A 22,509-nucleotide genomic window follows, 5' to 3' on the forward strand; every position below is an offset into this window, starting at 1 on the left:
GCCTTAAGGGAGTTTAGTACTGTTGACCTGTGACCTCAGAGGGTGATTCAGTTGACTCTACTCTTGCTAGGCCCCAGGGGTCAGTTTTCTAGAAACTTTAGTTGCAAGACCCCTGCGCTATCCACTGCTTAAACAATGCGCCCATTGTGGTAGCGACTGAGAGCATCAAAACGAAACCGTGCTGTGGGGATCCGGCCTTCTCTGTGTTTCATAGCCCCAGCCTGAAACAGTACGACCCAGCCTAGCATTCATTGCCATGGCCAGCCACTCATTTCAAACATCTTCAGGTCTTGGCCCTTAAGACATGATGTGGCAAACACTTATATGTTTAAGTGCCGAGGTAGTTGCATTGACTTGAAAGGAATTACTCATGTGCTGAGAATTAAGCATGTAGGGCCAGGACCTTCGATTGTAAGCTCTTCAGAGCAGAGATTGTCTTTATTAATGTTTCCCAGGGTGGCACTTAAATACATTCGACAATAACTGTCACAAAAGTGAGGTTGACTCATTGGCTGCTAACTACTACAACCACGATAAATATGTAAAGCAAACTGCATAAATAATGAAAAGTAAAACTCTTTGTGTTAAAGATCTAAGCTGCTTGTTGTGACACTGAGGAGGAAATTAGAAATGATTTTAACCTACTAGTCTTGTTTCACCATATAAAAGTTTTCTTTATCAAACCATAGGAATAATTAAGGTTCATAGCAGCAGGCTCCTTATGGCAAGGTCCAACTTTTAGGGTCAGGGTTTGCTTTTTTTTTTGTGCTTGTTCTGAGTTTTATGTTTAAAGTCAAAATAGATGCAGGCCAATGCATGCACGTGGGCTGTTTGACTTTTGCCTGCTCTGAGAGATATTTAGTGCATTCCTGCAATGGGTGGTGAGCTACAAAGCAGGGTCAGAAGTAATCCCCTATGATTTAGCCCTTTTACTGGGCCTACACTTGCCAAACAATACTCTGTATCAGGATTTACTGATGACCTTAAGGGTGGTTGGCAAAGATCCCCCTAAAAAGAGAGCCCTTCATGAAGTTATTACATTCTTGGGCATCAGGTTCGATTGAGGGAGAATTGAATTACACTTTCCTGTCGAGCTACTGCTTCTGCTTCCATAAACTAAGGCTGATGAGGTTATCAATTTGCTGCCACCGTTTTGTTTGCAGAGCTCCCTCTCCATGGCAGGTTCTTTTATGACACCTCATAGGGACTAAAGCAAAATGGTAAAAGAACTGGCATTATTTTCCGGAGCCATTAAGGGAGAATTTGGCCTTTTGAATGGTAGTTTTAGAGCATTTGAGTATCACAGGATAGCAACAGCTCATGTCCAATGGGAATTTGTAGTTATTTACAGATACATTAGCAAGGAAGGGCTTGGATATTGTTTTCCAAGGTGTGCATGGGCTGGCTAAAGGAACTGAGTGCATGGAGCTTTCTCCTCCAGAGCAGTTTCCCTCATAATTATGAAAATGGGATTTTTGGGGTGCAGCGTTCCTAAAATCATTGGCACTTGTGTCTGCTTAGAGAATATGTGGGCAGTACAGAGAGCTAACAGATGGATAGTTGATTCAGGCTTACGATAAGGTTACTGAGGGTGGTTTTGTTTTAAAATGTCTCTTACTTAATATATCCATGAAGGCCAGGCATGTGCCTGTGGCCTGTAATCAAATAGCCAACTCACCCTCTTTCTCTCTCTCTCTCATTTCCAGCAGTCTCGTTTCAGATTACTGGCACCGGAGGTTAAAGAAGAGCCATGCCTGTACCAGAAGCCCTCTGGAAGCTAAGGTTATCCAGGGTAGGTGGAGTGATATGGACATAGCTAGCTCATAGCACATGATGGACATAGTCTAGCGACTTTATAATTAACACAGGTTACTTTCCACAAAGGTAAAAGTTCAGGAGGATGTGGGTTGTTCTAGTGTAACACGTTGTTCTCTCTGATCTGGGAGTGTGGAGAAGCTAGGTTTATTCCTCAGCTAGTTTTGAGTCAGAAAGAGCGTCAATTCTGTTCCCAAGACGGGCAGATCTCAGACCTCAGCTCTGGCCTTTGCCGTGAGAAGAATGTCAAAGTGCTGAGGGAGGCAACAGGGAGCTGTCAGCCAGACAATACAGTATCATTTATCAAATACTGACAGCTTTACTTGAGATTGAAGTGCGCAACAGTTAAGCTCCTTGTAGCACTTACTGAACCAATTTTAGGTGTTCAGGATCAGTGTCCTAGGCTGCCTTTCAGAGAGATCTGGGCATGTTATTTCTTAATATTATTGTTATGGGCAAGTCGGCGTGAATCCACACGCACCAAAGGGCAGGATCGAAACAGTTGGATGGTACAGGTTAACTATGTAGGACATCAGATACTGTTCTTTGTCCAGTAAGGCCTACTTCTGCTGATACGTTGCTCAGTTCAGCTGGTGCATTGCAAGTACTTGCAAAAGCTTGGATTTAACTCATCCAAATGTATCCCCATTAGATACGTGTGGGTTGCTGTTAGCATCTCAATAGCTCAGCTGGCTGTGACACAACATAGGCTCAAAAACGTTATCTGCAAGGTCCAGAAGTCATTTTATTAATGTACGCTCATTCCTTTGGCACTTACCATCTTATTAGCTAGCTCTTTATTAGGCTACAATGGCATAGTTGTAAATGTTACTACTGATGTGTGGTTATTCTTTGATTTAAGGAGCCTATACTTGGTGTCCTGGCTCAGGAAATGGCCCGTCCCCAGTAAAGACCCATGGATTGCTTCTGTACGCAAGATGACTGGTGTATGCAAAGCTGGAATCACTTATTAAAACATACATGAAGCAGAGTCAAGGGAAAGTCATTCTTCTCTTTGTATAAACTAGTTTGCCAGCACTAAATGTGCCAGTGGATGTACGTGTTGGAGAAAACTATTGGGAGGTGGCAACAATGTTGGATGGCATAATTCATAAGAAAAGACTTTTACCAGCTTTCATACTATGTTTAATATAAAACACTGTTGGTTCACCAAGACGTTATATCCTGGCCTTGTGTTGAGAAAACTAAGCCCACATAGGAAAATAGGGATAGAAATCCACACACCATGTGCTGTTTAACTGTGTCACTGCTCTACCTCTCTAGTGTCTTGTGAAAAGTAAATCTAGGCATACACACATGTCCGCAGATGCACACATTTATTAGCAGTGCTTCAGCAACTGGCTTCATTCTCCTTAACTCTCTTGCACCATTCTCTGACAGTATCATCATTACCAGAACCTGAGCCCACTAGTCTCATGTTACAGCTATAGGGGTAATTTAAAAGGATACTCCGTGTCCTCTCTAACGCAGCACTGCTATTGCCTATTCATATTTTGGAGATGGCAGCGGAGTGACAGGACTTACCTGGGTCATTCTGCAACAGACAGGCAGGAAAGGTTGTAGGGGTGGAGAGGGGCAAAGAGCAGTGTGGCCCTGAAAGTTGTCCTGCTCAGGAGAATGAGTTTGCTTCCCCACTGATTGTCCCTAAATAGTCCAGATACCAGGAGTCAGGAGACTCGAATTATATCCTTGGCTCTCCCACTAACGCAATGCTTTTAGAAAGTGTTTTGAGATCTGTAGATAAAAGGTGTCCCCAGGACTTCATAATTTATTTATATTTTACTGGCATCCAAATTCCCCCAGTCAGGATCACTGCCACGGAGTACTTTCAATCTAAGAACAGACTATTATTTCTATTTGACTGTGGTAAGCACAACGACATGCTTGTGTGACAACTGATTTAGCTCCTAGCTTTGAGGCAGGTCTTTATAACTTGGTAATTATGTTTTAAAAAAAAAAGAAAAAGAAAAGAAAATTTTCACTAAGGAACAAATAAAGCCAGGCAGCATGCTCCCCTTCCAGTTAAAGCCAGAATACAGATCACTTACCCCTTGCCCTCCAGACTTCAGACACTGCCTCCTGGACAAGAGTTGCGTGACCTGTATGCTAACAGCATCTGGAACGACTGCTAATCAGTTCAGGGGAACTTGGCCTGTACTGTAAATATCGTTAACATCAATAGCACATTAAAAGCTATTGGTAATGGCTTGTCGCAAAGGTGAACGGAGAAGCAAATTTGTGAGGGAAACGTGGCATATTGCAGGAGTAGAGGCTTTTGAGATATTATGGGGAGACAGAAAACAACATTTCTAAGGTGAAACTGTCAGAGCCAATTGTAAATGGAGAATTATGTTGGGTATCTGTGCTCTCTCTGTATGAATATTCCTTGGGCAGAATTGCTGCTCATTAATTGAAGGCGGCAACTGTTTTGATGTGCTAGGAGCTACTTCTGAGCACGCACACGGGCGACTGATTTATATGTGCTGTCTGCACACTGGAGGAGGAAAGAAGGATTTACTGGTTCTTAACTTGCTGGTATTTAACATATGCTTGACCCCTCTGGATAACTGTTACAGGAAGAAACCAGTGGGGAAAGGTGCGGCAGTTGTTTTTTTTCTTAACAACAGACTGCCTTCAAACACACAGGGCAAACCAGCTATCTACATAGCAACATTTCCTCAAATGAAAAAAAGTCTCCGGACCTGAATGCCATTGAGCTTCAGAGTAGTCTGGAACCCAGACAGCGCACTGCTCTGTTTCTCTAAAGCAGCCAAACCAACCTCCCCACACGTGAATCCCTGTGCACTTCCAGCTTAGTCACCTCTGTATCCCAAACCAGATGTGCTTTGGAGGGGCGGGTGGGAGAGAAAGGAGGGCATGACTGTCTCTGTAAAATCTTCTGGAATATACTTTAGACAGACCTTGAATAGATTCTGAAGTAGTTGTGGTGGGCCTGTGCGTAGTCAAGATTATATATAGGTTTGCTCATCGCATTCCTCAGATGTGAAACATTATTTGCCAAACTGAGATGTAGATGTAGCAAGTCCTATATTCTAACCTAAGCAGCACCTAAAGGAGTCACAGATCTGCAGTTGAGTTGAACCTACAGTCAGCTGGAACAGAAAGCCAAAAATAAACCTAATATACATTGCCTTACAAAAAGGACTTCATACTGACAGTAGTGTCACCCATTTCACTCCTCTGCTGTTAGGACAGACAGAGAAGCCATCCCCAAAAGGATGTGCTTTCCCAGATGTGTAGCACACTTTCTGCAATGGGGCTTTACAGAATGTAATGGGGGTTTTTCAGCCCTGCCTACATAAGCAATCTAATAATTTTTGTCTAAGTGAATGGAAATAAGGTGGGATGATGCTGTCTCCCCCACAACTACTGCACCTTTTTAAGTATCAAATAAGCAGGCAAAAGAAATGGAGTGCCAGGAAAAGTGGCATAATGACATCAAAGATAATAAATGTGAAACGTATCATCAAGGTTTAGGATTAAGTTTGCTGTAACACAATGTACATGCATGTCAAGTCACTATGCTTCTTTCACTCTTAGATAGTAACGTTCATGTATGTCCTGGAAAGTGTTGGTACATGTCATTGCTTTACCCTTAAATGCTAACAACTCTCCTTCTTAATTTTCTCATCAAAGATCAGCGCTGACTGAGTTATTCTACCTAGCACTGAACCACATTTGAAGAGGAGTCAGAATTACCTTTTTAAAATTATTTCTAAGGCATTCATCATTTTGGATTCCAAAATGAATATACTCTTGAGGTTACTCACTACAACCACCTCTGGGGTGGAATATGGCAGCAGTCCTGCAGGGGAGCTCAGATACACATGTGGAAGACACGTTCTGGTGAGCTAGCTAGAATAATATGCAACAGCTTTGCAAAGGGATGATTTGCTGGCACTCCATCTTCAGGGGAATGCACAAATGTGAGAAATCCTGGCACCCTTACTTCTACCCAGGTAGGGATCAACCACTCTATAGGCACACAATTCAATATGCCTATGTTATACAGGAGACTAGATTGTCACAATGGTGCATTCTGGTCTCAGTCTCTGAATCTATAGAATGAAGAACTTCCCTGTTCCGTGGAAAACCGGCTATCTGCAGCTGGTACTGATGTGCTCTGTACAGAGCCTTAGTAGATATTTCAACACAAAGGTTCCCACATGAATTCTTACCTAATGCCAAAACGGCAAACAGAAGTCTTATTTTACAAGCCCAGGCCAAAGACAGCTTCAAGCATGTTGGGCCCCATATATGAAAAATGATTGTTTTATTTCAGATTGTGAAAATAAGTAACCAGCTCTGTCATAAACAGCCAAAGAACAGTGTTTTATTGAGGCCATGTGGTGTCCAGAGTTTTTCTGTATGATCTGAATTAGCTGCCTGCCATCGCATAACTAATTCTGTCTCTACCCAGTCGTAGTTTAGGAACAGATACTGTAATGTCCTCATGGATCTCCAGACTGTTAGTGGGTATCCTTTAACTATGAAGTCGTTGGGAAACTGGTTTTGTCTAATTTTTTATAAATCAGCTTTTAGGTTCCATTTTCTAACGTGTCATGCGTTAGAGGTTTCCCCAGTATCTGTGTACCAGCAAGAAGACTTACAAGAGGCATCACAGATTCAACATCCCCTGACAGCTAGATCCGATGTTCCTTCTTCCTTTTCTTCTGCCATCATGGAGAAGATGATGAACACATTTGAACTTATAGAGAAATCCTGTACCGTGCAGGGGGAGTTCAGGTCTCTGTTATAAAATCCCCCCCTTTCTGCTTCTGAAAGCAGAAAGGGTCTTTAAACCTGAAACCAGAAAGTAGGCTCCCAAGAAATACCAAAGAGAAGGGGGTTCCCTATTTCATCAGGGCCATCAAAGAACTTTACACCAAGCTCTGTCCTGGACCCGACTGTAAGACACAAGTGCAGCACGCGCCGGCTATTCTCAGCAGCACACGGCTGGTAGGCAGGCCGAGTGTTACGTAGAGCTTCTAAATAGGCATAATTCCTTCTTAGGTCAACGAAGGCTGCAGGTCCTTGGCACTTCTGCAAATCCAGCTACCACAATAGGGAGGGGAGTTTTCTCGAAGGTCCCAAGTATGTAGGAAGCAGCCAGCTTCCGCTGACTTCTAAAGCCCTTTGCACCTTTGAAAAATCTCCCTCTGGTGCCTAAAATTTGTAGTTAGAAGCCTAAGATTAGTCCCTTCACTTTGAAAGCTTTGCCTTACATCTTTACATCAAAAATTTCTCATCTAAGCAAAGTGTAATCCAGATTAATTTCCACAATGCTGATCACTGGCTCCTCTTAGCCATGGAGCCAAACTTTGCTGATAGTAATGTATCTGTCACCACTAATTTACAGTTATGTAACAGTAGCATGATTTAAAAGATATAATCCTTTTAATAGGATACAGGAGGATGGAAATCAACAGTTGTCTGGCCGGGCTACCAAACTTGGCAGACAAGTTGTTTTCCTGCCTGAAGAAGCCAGTTTATGTAGAATTCAGACAATTGTCTACTGTGATCATTCAAATCTAATCATGGCTTTCTGGACCTTGTATAGAAAGGTGTGGCTCTGCACCACATACTGTGTTTACCAGCCTGTGTGTGTACCCTTATGTACTTCTGTCATGTGGCAGGATAGGACTGAGCAGAAGTACAGAGCATGGTATTTTGTAACAGTGTGCAGGAAGGGCCTTTCTGACAGACCACACCTCTTCTCTAGGGCCTGCCAAATCATCTGCACAAAAGATGGCCTATTAAAAGAACTCTGGAAGAGAAAACCATGTCTGTTAAGAATGAATAAACTGGGAGCAATGGTTAGGTAGGCTGAAACTCAGACCTGGGGAGCTGCTCCTTAAGTCCCCGAATAAATGTCTCATTTCAATGCTCCTCTCCAGATTACACAATTTAACTTGCAGGATTGTGAACAGGCCAAGTCCTCAGATGATGGAGATGAGTATAATGTAGCTCTGCTGACATCAGAGCCATGACAGTCCGCCCCAGCCAAGGGTGTGGCTGGCAGACTCGGCCGGGATGTGGGACTGAAGAACAAACACTCTAGTGAAGAGCTGGTTTATATTCATTTGCTGCTTCTCCTGAAGGGCTTCTGATTAAAATAAACTGTTTCCATGTGGATATATTCATAGGGATTCCCACCTCTGTCCTTTTCACACACATGCACTTGAGTGAGTATGTGCTGTCCAGGCACACACTGAGTTTGGCATAGGCTAAAGGGTAAAAATAAAAAATCTTGGAGACCCCTGTGCTATGTTGCTGGCAGGGTAACACTAAATAAGGAATATGGGAAGGGTTGCAAGCCCTGTAGCCCACTTCCCAGATCGGATGTTTGCTATTTCCACTTGGGTGTTTCAGCAGCGGCTTCTTGAAGCTTTCTAATGGCACGTCCTCCTTGTGTTTAATGGTGACCGGGAGCCGCAGTTCCATTCAAGACAGCTCAAGTAGCTGCTTTCCTATCTGAGCATCTCCCCTTTTTGGGTCCGACAAGCAGGTGCTATGAGCCAGTATCACTCGAACGCTAGCTATTCTGCAGACTTGTAATAGTTTAGGTCTTCTAGTTCTCTTGACTCTTTCAAAAGACTGTTTTGGGGGCTCTGACCGTTCCCACACTGCATCACTGAGTATATCTTCATGGTAGGTTCTAGTAGAGAGACACCCAGTGTAGCTTTAAAATAAGAGGCAGTCCAAACACAGCAGCACGGAGCTCTGTGCAGGCACATCTACTAGGCTAATTGTTCGATATCCCAGTCTGCAGTGCACATGTACCCATTATGAGGCAAGCGTCTCAAGCGGTCACCACGACAGGTGTGCACAGACTCTGCAAAAGTCATCAGCCAGCTTTATAAATGCCTGGACTTCTTTCATATCCTTTGATCTGGACATCTTCCAACTGGATCTCAGGTTCTCAGCATCTAGCCAGAGTACGAATCCTTCAGAAGCCACCAGATATCTAATTCGGAGGGCTCAATTCTCCTCAGCTTCAGTTCACCTGTATGCAGTCTAATATTCTACTCATGGCACCCATACAGGAGATGTCAGAGCTTGGTATTGTAGGCCCGCATTGCCTCTTCTTTGATATTTCTTTCTCTTCTGGTAAGAATTTCATCAGTTATAATCCTCCTGCCTGGGAATCCCTCTGGTGCCTAGTACACTTTTCCCTGGAACACCCCAGGGGCCAGCTGATCTCTGAGGCCCTTCCTCATAATATGTCCTTATATTTCATTTGAAGAGGGACCACAGTGACTGTTCTCCTTCCACTCCTATGTTGCGGTGACTGATGTTATACCGTCAGGAAATGCTTAGTTTGTACTGCCCAGATGCCCAGGGTGGTACTCCAAAAGATAACCTCTTTTGTTTCACAGACAGCCTGCATTTGCTTTTGGCCTCAGACTAGTTTTATTATACATCAGCAGCATCTGGTCACATTTCTCCAATCTAATATTGTTGCTGGGATTTTCTGTTGATTTCATATTGATGTTAGCACGGAGCCTCATTAAACTCATCTTGCTGCTGCTATTTCAGACATCTACATGTTCTAGCTGTAGTTTCCTATGGAACATCTATTTGAAAGAAGAGTCCATCAGGGCATATTGTATCTGCTGTGTCTGGAAAACCTGGAAGGGCATGTTTCTAGGATGAAGCTAGCTTGTCATTCTCTGTGGATGTGATTAGAGGCTTATTACTGAATTAGAGGATCATAAGCATAATAATGCACAGCTAAATGACTGGTTTCCAAAGTGTTTCTTCTTGGCTGTTTTTTTAATAGAATACAAGCCCCTCGTTAGATGGACTTTTTGAAGAACAGCATTGAAGAGGAAACCAGGAGGAAAGAGCAGCAGAGTGGCATGATTAGAAAATGGAACAGGTTCTCATTAGGGTGCAGAACATGTAATAATTACTTAAGGAAGCATTATGGATGACAGGCATCATTTCATTCTGGATCCCAGGGTGCCTGTAAACTTGCTCATCTGTGCCTTTGCTACAGGCCCGGAATATTTTAGACTTAAATCCAAGCACCAATTGTTTGAGGGGGTTTTCCTCCTCCTTTCTCAGGAAGCCTCTGGAATAGTCATCTGATTGAAAAGCCGATTTATCCATTCTTCCCTGCTGCTGCAGCAACGGGTTTTGGGCTACAGAGCTTTAGGCTGCCAGTTTAAATCTGAACCTAGTCAGCAGTAATAATACTTGGTGGCCTGTAACAACTGAGTGGCTATTCCAACCCAGTAGTAGGCTTTTAGACAACAGTCGCTACTTCTGTTGTGTACCCAAACTTACGTTGACATGAATTCCTAAAGCACTGCAAAATGTGCTTTTCCAGGTTGTACTGTTTGGGCATCCTTGTTGATCGTTTTACTCAGAGAATGAGTCTGGAGTCCCTGAGATCTTTCTTCTCTCCTACTCCCACCTTCAGGGTGGGGGTTGTGGAACAACACACAGGAAGCTTTCATTTGTGTTCTCCATCTCATTCTCCTTATGTAAACAGGTGAAGGACTTCAGTCTTCTGGGCTTCCATCCAATGCCTTTAATGAGCACTAATTCACTTGATTCAACTGTTATGTATCACTAACTTTTCCCATTTTGCATTGCTTTGAGAGGGATTAGAAGCTGGTTTGCTGTACTGAGAGTTGTATGGACTAGCACTTCTGGGGAAATATATTAAAACATTTCAGTTGTCAAGTGGACGGACATGGCTGGAATGCATAGACATGCATTAGGGTGGAGTACAGGGGATTTTTCTGTTTTTGAGCCATGCTTCTCTTTTCCCTGGAGAAAGAACCACATTCTTATTTCTTAACATAAAAGTAAGACAGAAAAGGAATGCTTCCTCCTCTGCTTTTTTCAGGTTGTGGCATTTCTAGAAAGCTACTGAATCACATCCTTATGACATATTGTCATGGAAATGTGCCCCCTCAGATTTCACTCATGGAAACAGCAGGGCATCCTTGCTAGCTCTATTTCATGGATGTTTTAAAAGTCAGAAGAGACCTTTATGATCATTGATTTTGGCTCCTGTATAAAACAGACCAAAACTTCCGATTATAGTTTCTTTTTCCATAGTAGAGAGAGTTGGGAAGAATACCTAGAGACCGAAGGCTAAAGCTATATGCACACTAAGAAGAAACGGAGAGGTGAAGGACAATGCCTGCAAATATACTCTTACTCCACAAGAAATGGAAGCTCAGCTTATGAAAGAGAGAGAAATTAGCTTTCAGCTCACATAGGCAGGAGTATGCACACAGGCAGTATGGTTAACATGGAGCACCTGACATGCAATAAAGCCCTGCCTATCTTCCCCCTCATGATAACTTGCCTGCCTGCCTATGCCTTCAGTCTTGCTTGAGCAAGTGTGTGTTGTGTAAACAGACCACAAAATATTTGTGAAGCCCTAATTAGCTTCAGAAGGAGCAATCTGTGTGGCTGGTGCAAATGCACCATGCGTTTAGGAAGAAGCGATTCCTTCTTAGGTCAAAAAACAGGGTTTTCTGTTTTAGACCATCTCATACAATACACTGCAGAAAGTGTGTCCTGCTGAAGCGTTTGTCACTTTAAAACTGAAAGAGGAAGAAAAGTGTTGTCAAAGCTTCCTTTTCTAGATTTAGGAAATGCCAAAACCTTGACTAAAATAAGGGCTTGACCCTTCTTCCACTGAAGTCTGTGGTAAAATGATTGAATTTAACCAATAGATGCCTTAATGCAAGTAATTCTGCGTAAGTGTTAGTGCTGAAAAAAAATCAAGACCCACGGGGCCCTGAATTGGTTAGCATACTAACAGGATACCAAGAGGGCTGCCCTCGCCAAAATCAGATTCACAAGGGCAGCCCCTTGTGCCCACACAAATCTAGATATGGGGGCTGAGGCACAAGTCATTTTCCATTTAAAAAAAAAAAAAAGCTATGATAGCTTGTCTTATGCAGGTCGGAGGGCGGGGGGGGGGGGGGGGCCGGGGCTGAAGTCATCCTCCAGCTTAAGCAGGGCATTGCATGCTTTGGCGTTCATCTGGCACTCCATGCCTTGTTAGGTGGGTGCCTCTTTCATGACTCAGGGCAGTCACATTTGCCACTTCCCACTTGACTAGTCATTCACAAAATTCCAAATCAAATACAAAATAGTCCCTAACAAATACTGTCCCACCATGCCCTATTTCTCAGTACCACATCTGGGCTTTTTTCTATTTCTCTCTCCTTCCAAAGTCTTAAAGCAAGGCTTCTCCCTATGTTCTCTTAATAACCATCCTTTCAAAACACTAAATAAATACATTTTAAAAATATATCAAATTAAACATCTTCTGTCTGTCACAGGGCTTAAATTTTGAGTCCCACCTGGAAATGTCTTCAAGCTCAGTTTACCTAGCAGAGCAGCTACCCACACTTTTGCCTTCCTGTCGCACCCTTATCACCCTCCTCCATCAGATTCATCCCAACATCGCTTCTACCCTACTGAGAATGCCAAATCTTTCTCTAACCAAGTGTTTCCAGCCTCTTTTCAAAGGAAAACGCAGGTGTGCTAGGTGACTCCATTACCTGACTCCAGGTTCAGCCCTGAAGTCTAATTGAGTTTGCAGGCTCTCACTAACCCTTTCTCTGCCAGAGTCTGTCATACGACTTCTCAGTTTTGAGGTTGGGTTCTGAAAATATATAGTCTCTCAGTTTGGGCACCCAAAAACTTGAAGGCAGCTAGCCACCCTTGCAAAGCACCCACTTATGCAAACTTGGGAAGAATCTCAAGGGTTTACCAATCACATACAGAGATTCATTTCTTCTAGCACTAAACTGCAACCACTTCTTGGCTATAATGCAACAGCTGTGCAACAGTGCATACCTGCACTATCCAGCAATTTAGCAAAGGAAGAGAGGAAGTTTCCTGTATCGGGTAATATTATGATAAAATGTCAGTGGGACTCCTCTGCCACTTTGGACCCAATTCCCTTGTTCTTGTAGAAAGTACCTTGTGGCCTTTCATAATGAGTTGATTAGTCACTGAAACCAGGGTCTTATCCCCAAAGATCCACTTTGGGTCCATCTCTTTCTAGCCAAACTAAAATCTTGGCCAGTCTCTCTGATATCTTCTAATTGAGGTCAGGCCATCAGCTCAGGCTCAGTATGGCTAAAGAAGAGCTCGGAGTCTTCTCCACTAAAAACACCTTCCCTTTCCCTTTTCTTTCTCTCCCTTGAACCATCACCTGCACCACTGTCATTTAGGCCTATAATCTAGGGGAATCTTTGACTCGGGTCCTTCTAAGTCCTCATATCCATGAAGACTGTCTAAACTCCTGCAGAGTCTTTCTGTATCTGTAACAGCATCTCTGCATAGTAAACCTGCTGTGTCAGGCAACTGGGCCCTCAAACACACTGCTGCTCTATGTGAGCTGCCACCTTCTAAATGGGAAACAATTAGCTGTATCTGCACAGCCTGATGGCCAAGATAATGAAAATTGCCTACCAGGCCTCCTAATTAGCCCACTGTCCCTAGCACTCTATTACACTGTTTCCAGTTCAGGAGGCAGCCAGCACAGAGTGGTGTGTCTGCGAGTCCCACGTGGTGTTTGTCATCCTGACATAAGATATGGTTTTGCCTGGCTACACGCACAGCTAAAACTCAAGTCCAGGTTCTTAGCATCTTATGTTTTGATTACAGCAACGTCCTTACCTCTGGCTTTGATACGTGCATGGCCAATTTCTATCCATTCAGCATGCTGCTGCAAAAATTGTTTTACTAGATTATTGCTTTGACCAGGACATCTCTCTCTTTGAATCCCTTTTCTTTTTCTCCTTTCTCCATTGCATCCAAGAGAAAGCCTCTCAAGGCCTGCCCCTATCATATTTATCATTTCTCATGGACCATCAGGAGGCTGACTCCCACCTCTGATCATACAGGATGACAGGCTCCATTGTTCTCTTGCTATATTTTTAAACAAGCTGTCCTTCACTCTTGGAGGACTTCCCCATGAACATCCACCAAACTGCTTCCATGATGTAAATCACACCTTAAAGTTCTCCTTTTCTGTAATGGCTAAAAAAAACCCAAAAAAAGCCCCCAAAACAACTTGTCAACTGTTAGGCTGCTAGGGACTGCTGCCACTTTCTCTCAACGTGTCCAATATTGTCTCCTTGCTTGTCTGTATCTATCTGTTGTCTCTTGTCTTACCTAGTAAGCTTTTTCTGGTTGGGACTGGCTTTTGTTCTGAGCTTGCTTGGTGCCTATGAGTTCCATGAGTGGGGCTTTTTGGCAATTATTTATTATTATCATAGAAATTTCTGTAAGCAATGCTACATAAACAGTTTAGATTACAGCTTTTAATTTTTTAAGGGAAATTTCTTAAATAAAGTTTGCTGTCTTTATTACCTGCCCAGGAGGGGCAATTTCTGTTATAACCATCTGCAGCCTGGTTTGATCAGATTGTTCAGAGTTGTATGGACTCAGAGTGGCTGGCACAAACCACTGCTGGGGTTAGTGGGTTGGTAGCATGTTGTTCCATGAGTATGGCTCTGCACCAAGGTACTCTTCCCAGAGAATAATTAATCAAGAAGCCACTCTGGATGTCTGCTCTCAAAGATGAACTTCAGCAGCGCTAACTAGGCTAAAAAAGGATTGTTCGGAGATTATCTTCATTGATAGTTGTACAGGAAATATTAGAGAGCCTACCACAGCATCAAAGATTACTCCATTAATCATTTGGCTGCCACCCAGCTGTCCACATTAACACCAAAATTAGAGAGGTTTGAGGTTAGCTTTTTATTATGAGCAGATATGTCACGTTGTGACTAGATACCGTGTCGAAATTAAGCTGCCGGAACTATGGAGGTGGAAAGCCTTTATTTAGACTGCTCTTCATCATGAAACCTCCTCCAGATTTCCAGTGAAACCCCTTTCACAACATATGTCAGAATGCTGACTAAGAGGAGCAGTTCAGTTGATCCTAGTGACCCCTTCAAGGCTATGTAGTGGCTGCTGTCACTGCTTTTACATTACGATGCTTTATTCAGAATTCAGGCTACTGAAAGAGCCTCTGAACAGGCCTGTGCAAAAAGCAAAAAATTTGCATTGTCGATTTAATTCGTTTGAGATATGAAAATGCTTTTGGTTTGACTGGGCACAATTTCACAGATCAGCAATTGTATTCTGCACAAAACCTCTATGATATACTACAACTGAAGTGCTTTGGGTTAGAGTACAAGGCAGTCGAGGGGAAAGGGACTTAATGGTGGGAGCCTACTACAGACCTCCCAACCAGGGAGAAGAGCTTGACCAGGAATTCTTGGGTCAGCTCACAGAGGTAGTGAAGGCTAGGGATGTAGTAGTCATGGGGCACCTGAACTTCCCGGACATCTGCTGGGAAGAGCAGTCAGCCAGGTCTGACCGCTCACGTAGGTTCTTGGCCAGAGTGCAGGACCTCCATCTAACCCAGGAGGTGCACAGCCCCACCAGGGGGGATGCCTTGTTGGACCTAGTGCTGGCCACGGGTGACGACCTGGTGAGGGGGCTGCGAGTGCTTGACCACCTGGGCGACAGCGATCATTGCCTGCTGGAATTCACCATCCAGCGCAAGGTGGCAAAGGCATGCGGTAAGGCAGCGGCCCTGGATTTTAGGAAGGCAGACTTCAACGAGCTAAGGAGGATAGTTGGAGAAGCGCTGAGGTCCCGGGGGGGTGGGGAGCCAGGTGTCCAAGGAGAGAGGTTGCTCCTTAAGGAGACAATCCTCCAAGCCCAAAGGAAGGTAATCCCAACGAGGATCAAAGGGAGCAGGAGAGCACACAAGCCTCCGTGGCTCACCAAAAGCATCCGGGAATGTCTCCTTGCTAAAAAGGAGACTTATACCCAGTGGAAAGAAGGGGTCATCACCAGGGAGGACTATTCTGTAGTTGCTCGGGGATGTAGGGGGGCAGTTAGGAAGGCCAAGGCAGAGATGGAACTGGGACTGGCTTCCCAGATTAAGGACAATAAGAAGTCTTTTTTTAAATACGTAGCGGGTAAAAAGAAGGTCCCGGGTAATGTGGGGCCCTTGCAGGATGACATGGGTAACGTGGTCGTCACACCAGACGGCAAAGCTAACATGTTTAACGATTTCTTTGCCTCCGTCTTCCTAAGTAGGGACCAGAACAGCCACCTCCCTGCTGGGCCCCCCTCGGGCCCCGGGGGAGGCACACCTGGGCCACGGGTTAGCGAGGATTTAGTTAGGGAACTTCTGGAGGGGCTGGACATATTCAAGTCAGCCGGCCCGGAGGATCTCCACCCTAGAGTTCTAAAGGAACTGGCTGAGGTCATTGCAAGTCCCCTGGCACAACTTTATGAGCGCTCGTGGTGCTCTGGTGAGGTACCGGAGGACTGGAAGAGGGCCAGCGTGGTTCCCATCTTCAAAAAAGGCAGGAAGGAGGACCCGGGAAACTATAGGCCAGTTAGTCTCACCTCGAGGCAAGCTGTTCGAAAAAATTATGCTGGCACACATCCAGGAGGGGCCAGCAGGAGACTGCATGCTTAGGGGCAACCAACATGGGTTCATCAGTGGCAGGTCCTGTCAGACCAACCTGGTGGCCTTTTACGATCAGATCACCAGATCATTAGATGCAGGGGTAGCAGTGGATATAGTCTTCCTGGACTTCCGGAAGGCTTTTGACACTGTCTCTCACCCTGTTCTGATTAAGAAACTGGGGGGCTGTGGTGTAGACACCTACACAGTCAAATGGGTCGCCAACTGGCTGGAGGGCCGCACCCAGAGGGTGGTGGTGGATGGGTCCTTCTCAACCTGGAAGGACATGGGCAGTGGGGTCCCCCAGGGCTCGGTCCTCGGGCCCGCACTGTTCAACATCTTCATCGGCGATTTGGACGAGGGGGTAAAAAGCACCCTGTTCAAATTTGCTGATGACACTAAGATGTGGGGGGACGTGGGCACACTGGAAGGATGCAACAGGCTACAATCAGACCTAGACAGGTTACAAGGGTGGGCGGACGAGAATAGGATGGGTTTCAACACAGACAAGTGCAAGGTGCTGCACCTGGGGAGGAACAACCGGCACCATACCTACAGGTTGGGGAACTCCCCTCTTGTCAGCACAGAGGTCGAAAGGGATCTGGGAGTGATCATTGACTCCAAGATGAACATGGGCCGGCAGTGTGGAGAGGCAGTCAGGAAGGCCAGCCGCACCTTGGCATGCATCCACAGATGCATCTCGAGCAGGTCCAAGGAGGTGATCCTCCCCCTCTATGCGGCACTGGTCAGGCCGCAGCTGGAGTACTGCATCCAGTTCTGGGCGCCACACTTCAAGAGGGATGTCGACGGCATCGAGAGGGTCCAGAGGAGGGCCACTCGTATGATCAGGGGACAACAGGGCAGGCCCTATTTTGACAGGCTGCGAGACCTGAACCTGTTCAGCCTCCAAAAGAGAAGGCTGAGGGGGGATCTTGTGGCCTGTTATAAACTAGTCAGGGGGGATCAGCAGGCATTGGGGAAGTCACTGTTTCCCCGAGCACTGCCAGGAGTGACCAGGAATAACGGTCACAAGCTGGCAGAGGGTAGGTTTAGGTTAGATATCAGAAGGCGGTCAGGGCGGCTAGGGTCTGGAACCAGCTTCCAAGAGAAGTGGTGCAGGCTCCTACCCTGGAGGTGTTTAAGAGGAGGTTAGATGAACATCTAGCTGGGGTCATTTGACCCCAGTACTCTTTCCTGCCATGGCAGGGGGTCGGACTAGATGATCTGCTCAGGTCCCTTCCGACCCTACTAACTATGAAACTATGAAACTCTATGGTGTTTGTTCATTGAAAACAATTGAAAAACATACATCATTGCATGTTTTCAATGCAAAGCTATTTTCATCCACAAATGGATCCATGTGTTACTCAGAACATCATGGTACCCAAGTGATGATTTATGTATAGAAGTACATTATTTTCTGGTTTGCAGTAAAAACTGGTGGGGAGGAGGATCCTTATAATTTTGCAGTAAATTTTTCATTTTGATTAGAATAATTTGCATGCCCTGGCCCCAAGAGTAACTTATATTGTTATTTTATGCATCACCAAGCAACATTTATATGTAGGAGGTTCCATAGCATCAGGGGTTACCACCACACCCATTATCAAAATCATATATATATGCACACCCAGCTATCTAGGAACATGGTGTTTTACGGGCAAACTTCTAGCATCTCAGTCATACTATACAAACATTCCCAATTTGGGCTGGAAACTCCCTGGCAAGAAATGTTGCTGCTGTTCTGCAATTTAGTGAGAACAGCAGCAGACGAAGCTTTGGGAATTCAGCAGTACCCTCCTAAATTATACATGGAGGCTCTGGACTGGTCCCTAAATTCTGTACCTCATATATTATGCCATCTTGTCTTGAAACATAATATGAGCAAATGTTAAGGCAAGGGGATGGTGATGGTCCTTTAATGGTCTTCATTACAGAACAGCTACCACTGTGCAGTTAAAAATACAAATGTTCATTAAAGAAACTAAATGGTATTGCTGATGCTGCCTTCAGTCCCTTTAATATGAAAGTTAGTGTGTACTTGTAAAATTCTTCTCCAAAAGGCATCTACATAATTTTCCATCATGTTTTGCATTGTCTCTATTTATCTGCAAGACACTGGGTAGACCTTGGTCTTTTCAGTTTCCTGTTACACAAAATCTCACTAGGTAACAATCCATGCCTCATTGATGCCACTCCATAATTTAACAGTGCCGAATATGGATTGGTCTGATTCCATGTCTTTTTAGTATTGTTCTGTTTCCGCCAACCTGTTAAGCTCAAGATAATGAGGACTTGTATTCAGTTTGCAAATCATACATTTGTAGCTGAAAAAGGATAGCTGTATCTTTGGATGGAGTAGGAAAAATGTTAGCCCAACTCTTCTGTCAATAACTCATTTATGGTCAGTCCCAGCAAACCCTGAAAAGTAAATAAAGATGTATAACTTTGTACAATATTGTAAATAAAGATGTACAACATTTTATACCAATGGACTAAACCAAAATTTTATTTCTGTACTGGAGTTTATTAACATTCAATTTTTCTTTTTTCCTTAAGCCGCTGGTCTCTCAGTTTTGTCAGCGCTGTTCTAAGAGAATTTTCCCTGCGTCTTTTCGCATGCTTACTGTCAGTACTACAGGACTGGGGTTTTTTTAAATTATCTCCTTCAGAGTCTCAGAGTCTTTATTAAGAGCAGCAGTTCATGTCTACTGGACAATTTTGCAAAGTAGCTCTCTCAGGTTGCTGGGTCTGGCAGTCAGGTTAGACTTAGGTTGCCTGACATAGTTCACCATTTTAAGGAATCCCTGTACCCCTTCCTTGTCTGATAGGAAAGGCATGATGGCGATGTCCTCTGCTGTAATCCCCACACTGTGATCTACTTTGCTGCGTTACCTTCTTTCACAGATACATTGTTTCCATTATAGGGAGTTTACAGTTTATTTAAGTCTAACCCAACAGCTCTCCTTCTTCCCAGGAGCTGCTGTTCATGTTTGTCTGTTGTTTTTCCCCCAGTCAGACCTTGGCACCTTCAGTAACATCAAAAATCTGCCATGTTCTTCAGGGAACAACTTGGGTTATGAACACAACCAGAACAGTCGTCTGAGGACACAATGGGCACATCTGCATGAGTCATTTACTATGGAGCTGCTTAATTAGCTCCACAGTAGAGTTTCAAACGGTCTACACATGTGGCCCTATTAGGCCACAGGAAACTAATTAACTCTGCAGTGGATTAGTTCTTGTAAATACAAGTACTGCCCTGTGGCGGCGTTCCTTAGTGCACAACAATACACATGTAGATGCTGACAGGGTGGGCTGAGGCACAAGCACCTCCATGCCCCGGCTAGCCCCTCCACAGCACTTTAAGCCAGGTCAGAGGAGCTCCAGGCTGGCAGACTGACCCTTGTGCCACCCTGCCAGCTGGGGCTGCTCTGATCCAGCTCAACGTGCTGTGGTCCCAGGCACATGTGAAGACACAGCACCTGGGAGCAATGAACTCTGGCATGATCAGCACTGGAGTTTATTGCTTTGCCTTAATTTCACGCCCAATTTCTCCAAAAGAGCATCTTGCTTTTGCACTGAAATATATGCTCTTACTATTTAAGGGTGCTTCCCCCAAACCTGCAAATGCATTCAGCATAAGAAAAATGGTTGCCAATATTATTGTCATTGTTTTTTTAGATCTATATCCCCCTCGGTCCAAAAAAAACTTGCCCACAAGAGTGACTTTTGGCAAATGTGCAATATGAAAGACACATGACATCTGACCACTGTAGGCTCTTCCAACTCCAGCGCTGGGAATTCCAGTTTTGGCCACACATACTTTAGCATGTCGAAGTGACCTTGATCAAAAGACAGTAATTAGTTTTATAAATAGGGGTCATCAGTTAAATGCAGCTCACTGTACAATAACAGAGTGACTTACTTGCTATTCTCAACCAGTGCACAGGCTTTTCTAAATCTCCCCATCCCATGCAGACATCTGTCACCCAAAAGAATGTAATTAGCATACATATATCCATGCCAACATATTGATGATCTCGTCTCAGATCTGTCACTCTGGATTCAAACATTCACCAGTGGCTATTCCCTCAACTCCAGTTGCTGTAGTGCCATATTTGTACCACAGTTGCTAAAACCCACTCTCAGTAAAAGCCTTGATTCATGTTAGTAGTTGGTCTTCCAAAATCAGAACCAGCTGAGCACAAATATTTCAACCTTTGCTCTTTCCCTTATTTTCTTATTTTTCATTCATGCAGTCAGGCGTCTATGTTGGAGAGGAGTAGAGCAACATGATGAATCAGCGCTACACATTCTTGGTGTCCGGTACCCAAGCAACTTTTCTCCTTAGAGGTCCTGAGAACTAACAAGTCCCCTTTGACTTCAAGGCCTCAGAGTACGAGGCAGGGAGTTGGGAAGGCAGAAAAGAAAGAAGAGGGTGTTCTTATCACAGAGGTCAACAACAGGAAACTCTCATAACATAGTTGTTTGGTAATAATTGTGGGTATGGGTGATGCCTCTTTTAAAAGGAGTAAACCTACTTTGACTGCCTCAGTGGCTGATCTGAGCTCATATGTAGTGCGGGTGAGGGGTGCGCACGCTTGTATGGTAGGGTATTGGCTTTCATATTATTAGCCTCCTGTTGGTATTAGTCTATCTTTACCCAGATTGCTGGCCGCTCCAAAGATGCAGATTAATAAATGAAGGTTTTTCAGGTGAGGTCTAATAAAAGGAAGTGACTCAGTGGCTCGGGTGGAGGGAGAGTGTTTCAGGCCAAGTGTGAGTAAAACAACAAACCCTTCACCCCAGCTGTGAATACTGAGAAAGAGAGGAAGTGAAAATTAGGGAAGTGGAGTAAACTAACAGAAGAGAAGGTCGCTAGGAGGTCAGAGAGGAGAGGCAGAGTACTACCCACCCTCTCACATGAGCCATAATGAGATCTCATTCCCGTATCCCTTACAGGAGGAGCAGGGCTGTTAGCACTGATGTCTTAACCAAATTCCAGCTTTGTGTCTGTGCCTATCTGGGCTAGATACATATATGCGAAAAGTCTGAAGCAGAATCGATCCAAGTTACATGGTTTTCTGTAAGCAGTGTAGTTTAGATCCACAATGAACAGAATACATTTGCCCTACAGTGGGTTGTGGGGCGGGGAGGGTTGCAAATCTTAGATCGCGTTCCACCGGATTTAAACCAGCCTGTGTGCGCTGAACTTTTGTTAGGGGTATAGACCAGTTTCTAATCACTTCTACCGGGGAAAAGTGTAATAATGTGTGTACCTGACCCTAGAGGACTCTTCACAGTTCTGATCAGTTATGGGATTTTTCACTTTCTGCTGCTGGGTCATGTCCATCCACTGTTATCATTTCATGCTGGTATATACTGTAGTTTTCATATCAGCTGAAGTGTGTAGCGTGCTCTGGGGCCATTTTATGACACAAGACACAACGCAAGTTTGAGATCCTTATCCTCTCTGTACCATTAAAATTCCCCAAGAATAATGTCATCCCTTCAGTTCTGAAGGCTCAGCATGGAGCAGGATTCAATCTTTACCCATCATTGGTCAAGTACATTCTTGCTCCCTACCAAAACATCTTAGCAAATGCCCTGAAGTGAATACCAGACCAGGATTTTTATGGACTGATGCTGATTGATGCTCCGTGCTTGGGTAAAGGAAAGATAAAAATGCAATAAGGAAATAATATTTTTATGGAAAGATAGCCTTTTTAGGAAGATCACGTTTCCTATCATGCATCATAAAGCCTGATTGTTTTTCAGCAGTCACTCTATAATGCATCATCAGTATCATCTCCAAAACCCATACAAAACATATCAAGGGCTGCTCCCTACCTCCCATGCCACGGGCATAGAACTGGAAACTGTGAAAGCAAAAAATCATGGGACTGAAATAAAAACAAAAAAGTCATGAGACTAGAGACTTAACAGCCATGTCAACTTCAGCTGGTCAGGATGACAAATGCGCCTAAAGCAAAAAGACTGTACAAAGCAATGAGCGCGCTTTACATGTCAGCACAGTAACGAGGAGCCTGTCTTTAGTTTAACAAGAATATCTGGGAGACTCTCTCACCCTGCACTGCCAGACACCTTTAAAATTATGCCCAAAATAGAAAGGAAAAAATGTCAGTAGTGATCGTTCAAAGAAATCC

General features: G+C 44.3%; 1 protein-coding gene across 4 annotated transcripts in view; it reads left to right on the plus strand.

Moving 5' to 3' along the window:
* The window catches only part of LOC149855902 (uncharacterized), a 60,303-nt gene that overhangs the window by 4,708 nt on the left and 33,086 nt on the right, over positions 1-22,509 (plus strand). For 3 of the 4 annotated variants that reach the window (XR_016438512.1, XR_016438514.1, XR_016438513.1), the window contains exons 2-3: positions 1,707-1,792; positions 2,678-3,340. Coding sequence is in view for 1 of the 4 variants with exons in the window: in XM_090022301.1 (XP_089878427.1) it covers positions 1,707-1,792 (86 nt within the window). In the remaining 3 variants the exon portion in view is untranslated. Of the gene's footprint in view, positions 1-1,706; positions 1,793-2,677; positions 3,341-22,509 lie in introns of those variants that run through there. The other variant, XM_090022301.1, reaches the window with a different exon arrangement.

The sequence above is a fragment of the Crocodylus siamensis genome, chromosome 11 (assembly GCF_052110815.1).
Source record: "Crocodylus siamensis isolate JL-2025a chromosome 11, ASM5211081v1, whole genome shotgun sequence".
NCBI lineage: Eukaryota > Metazoa > Chordata > Crocodylia > Crocodylidae > Crocodylus > Crocodylus siamensis.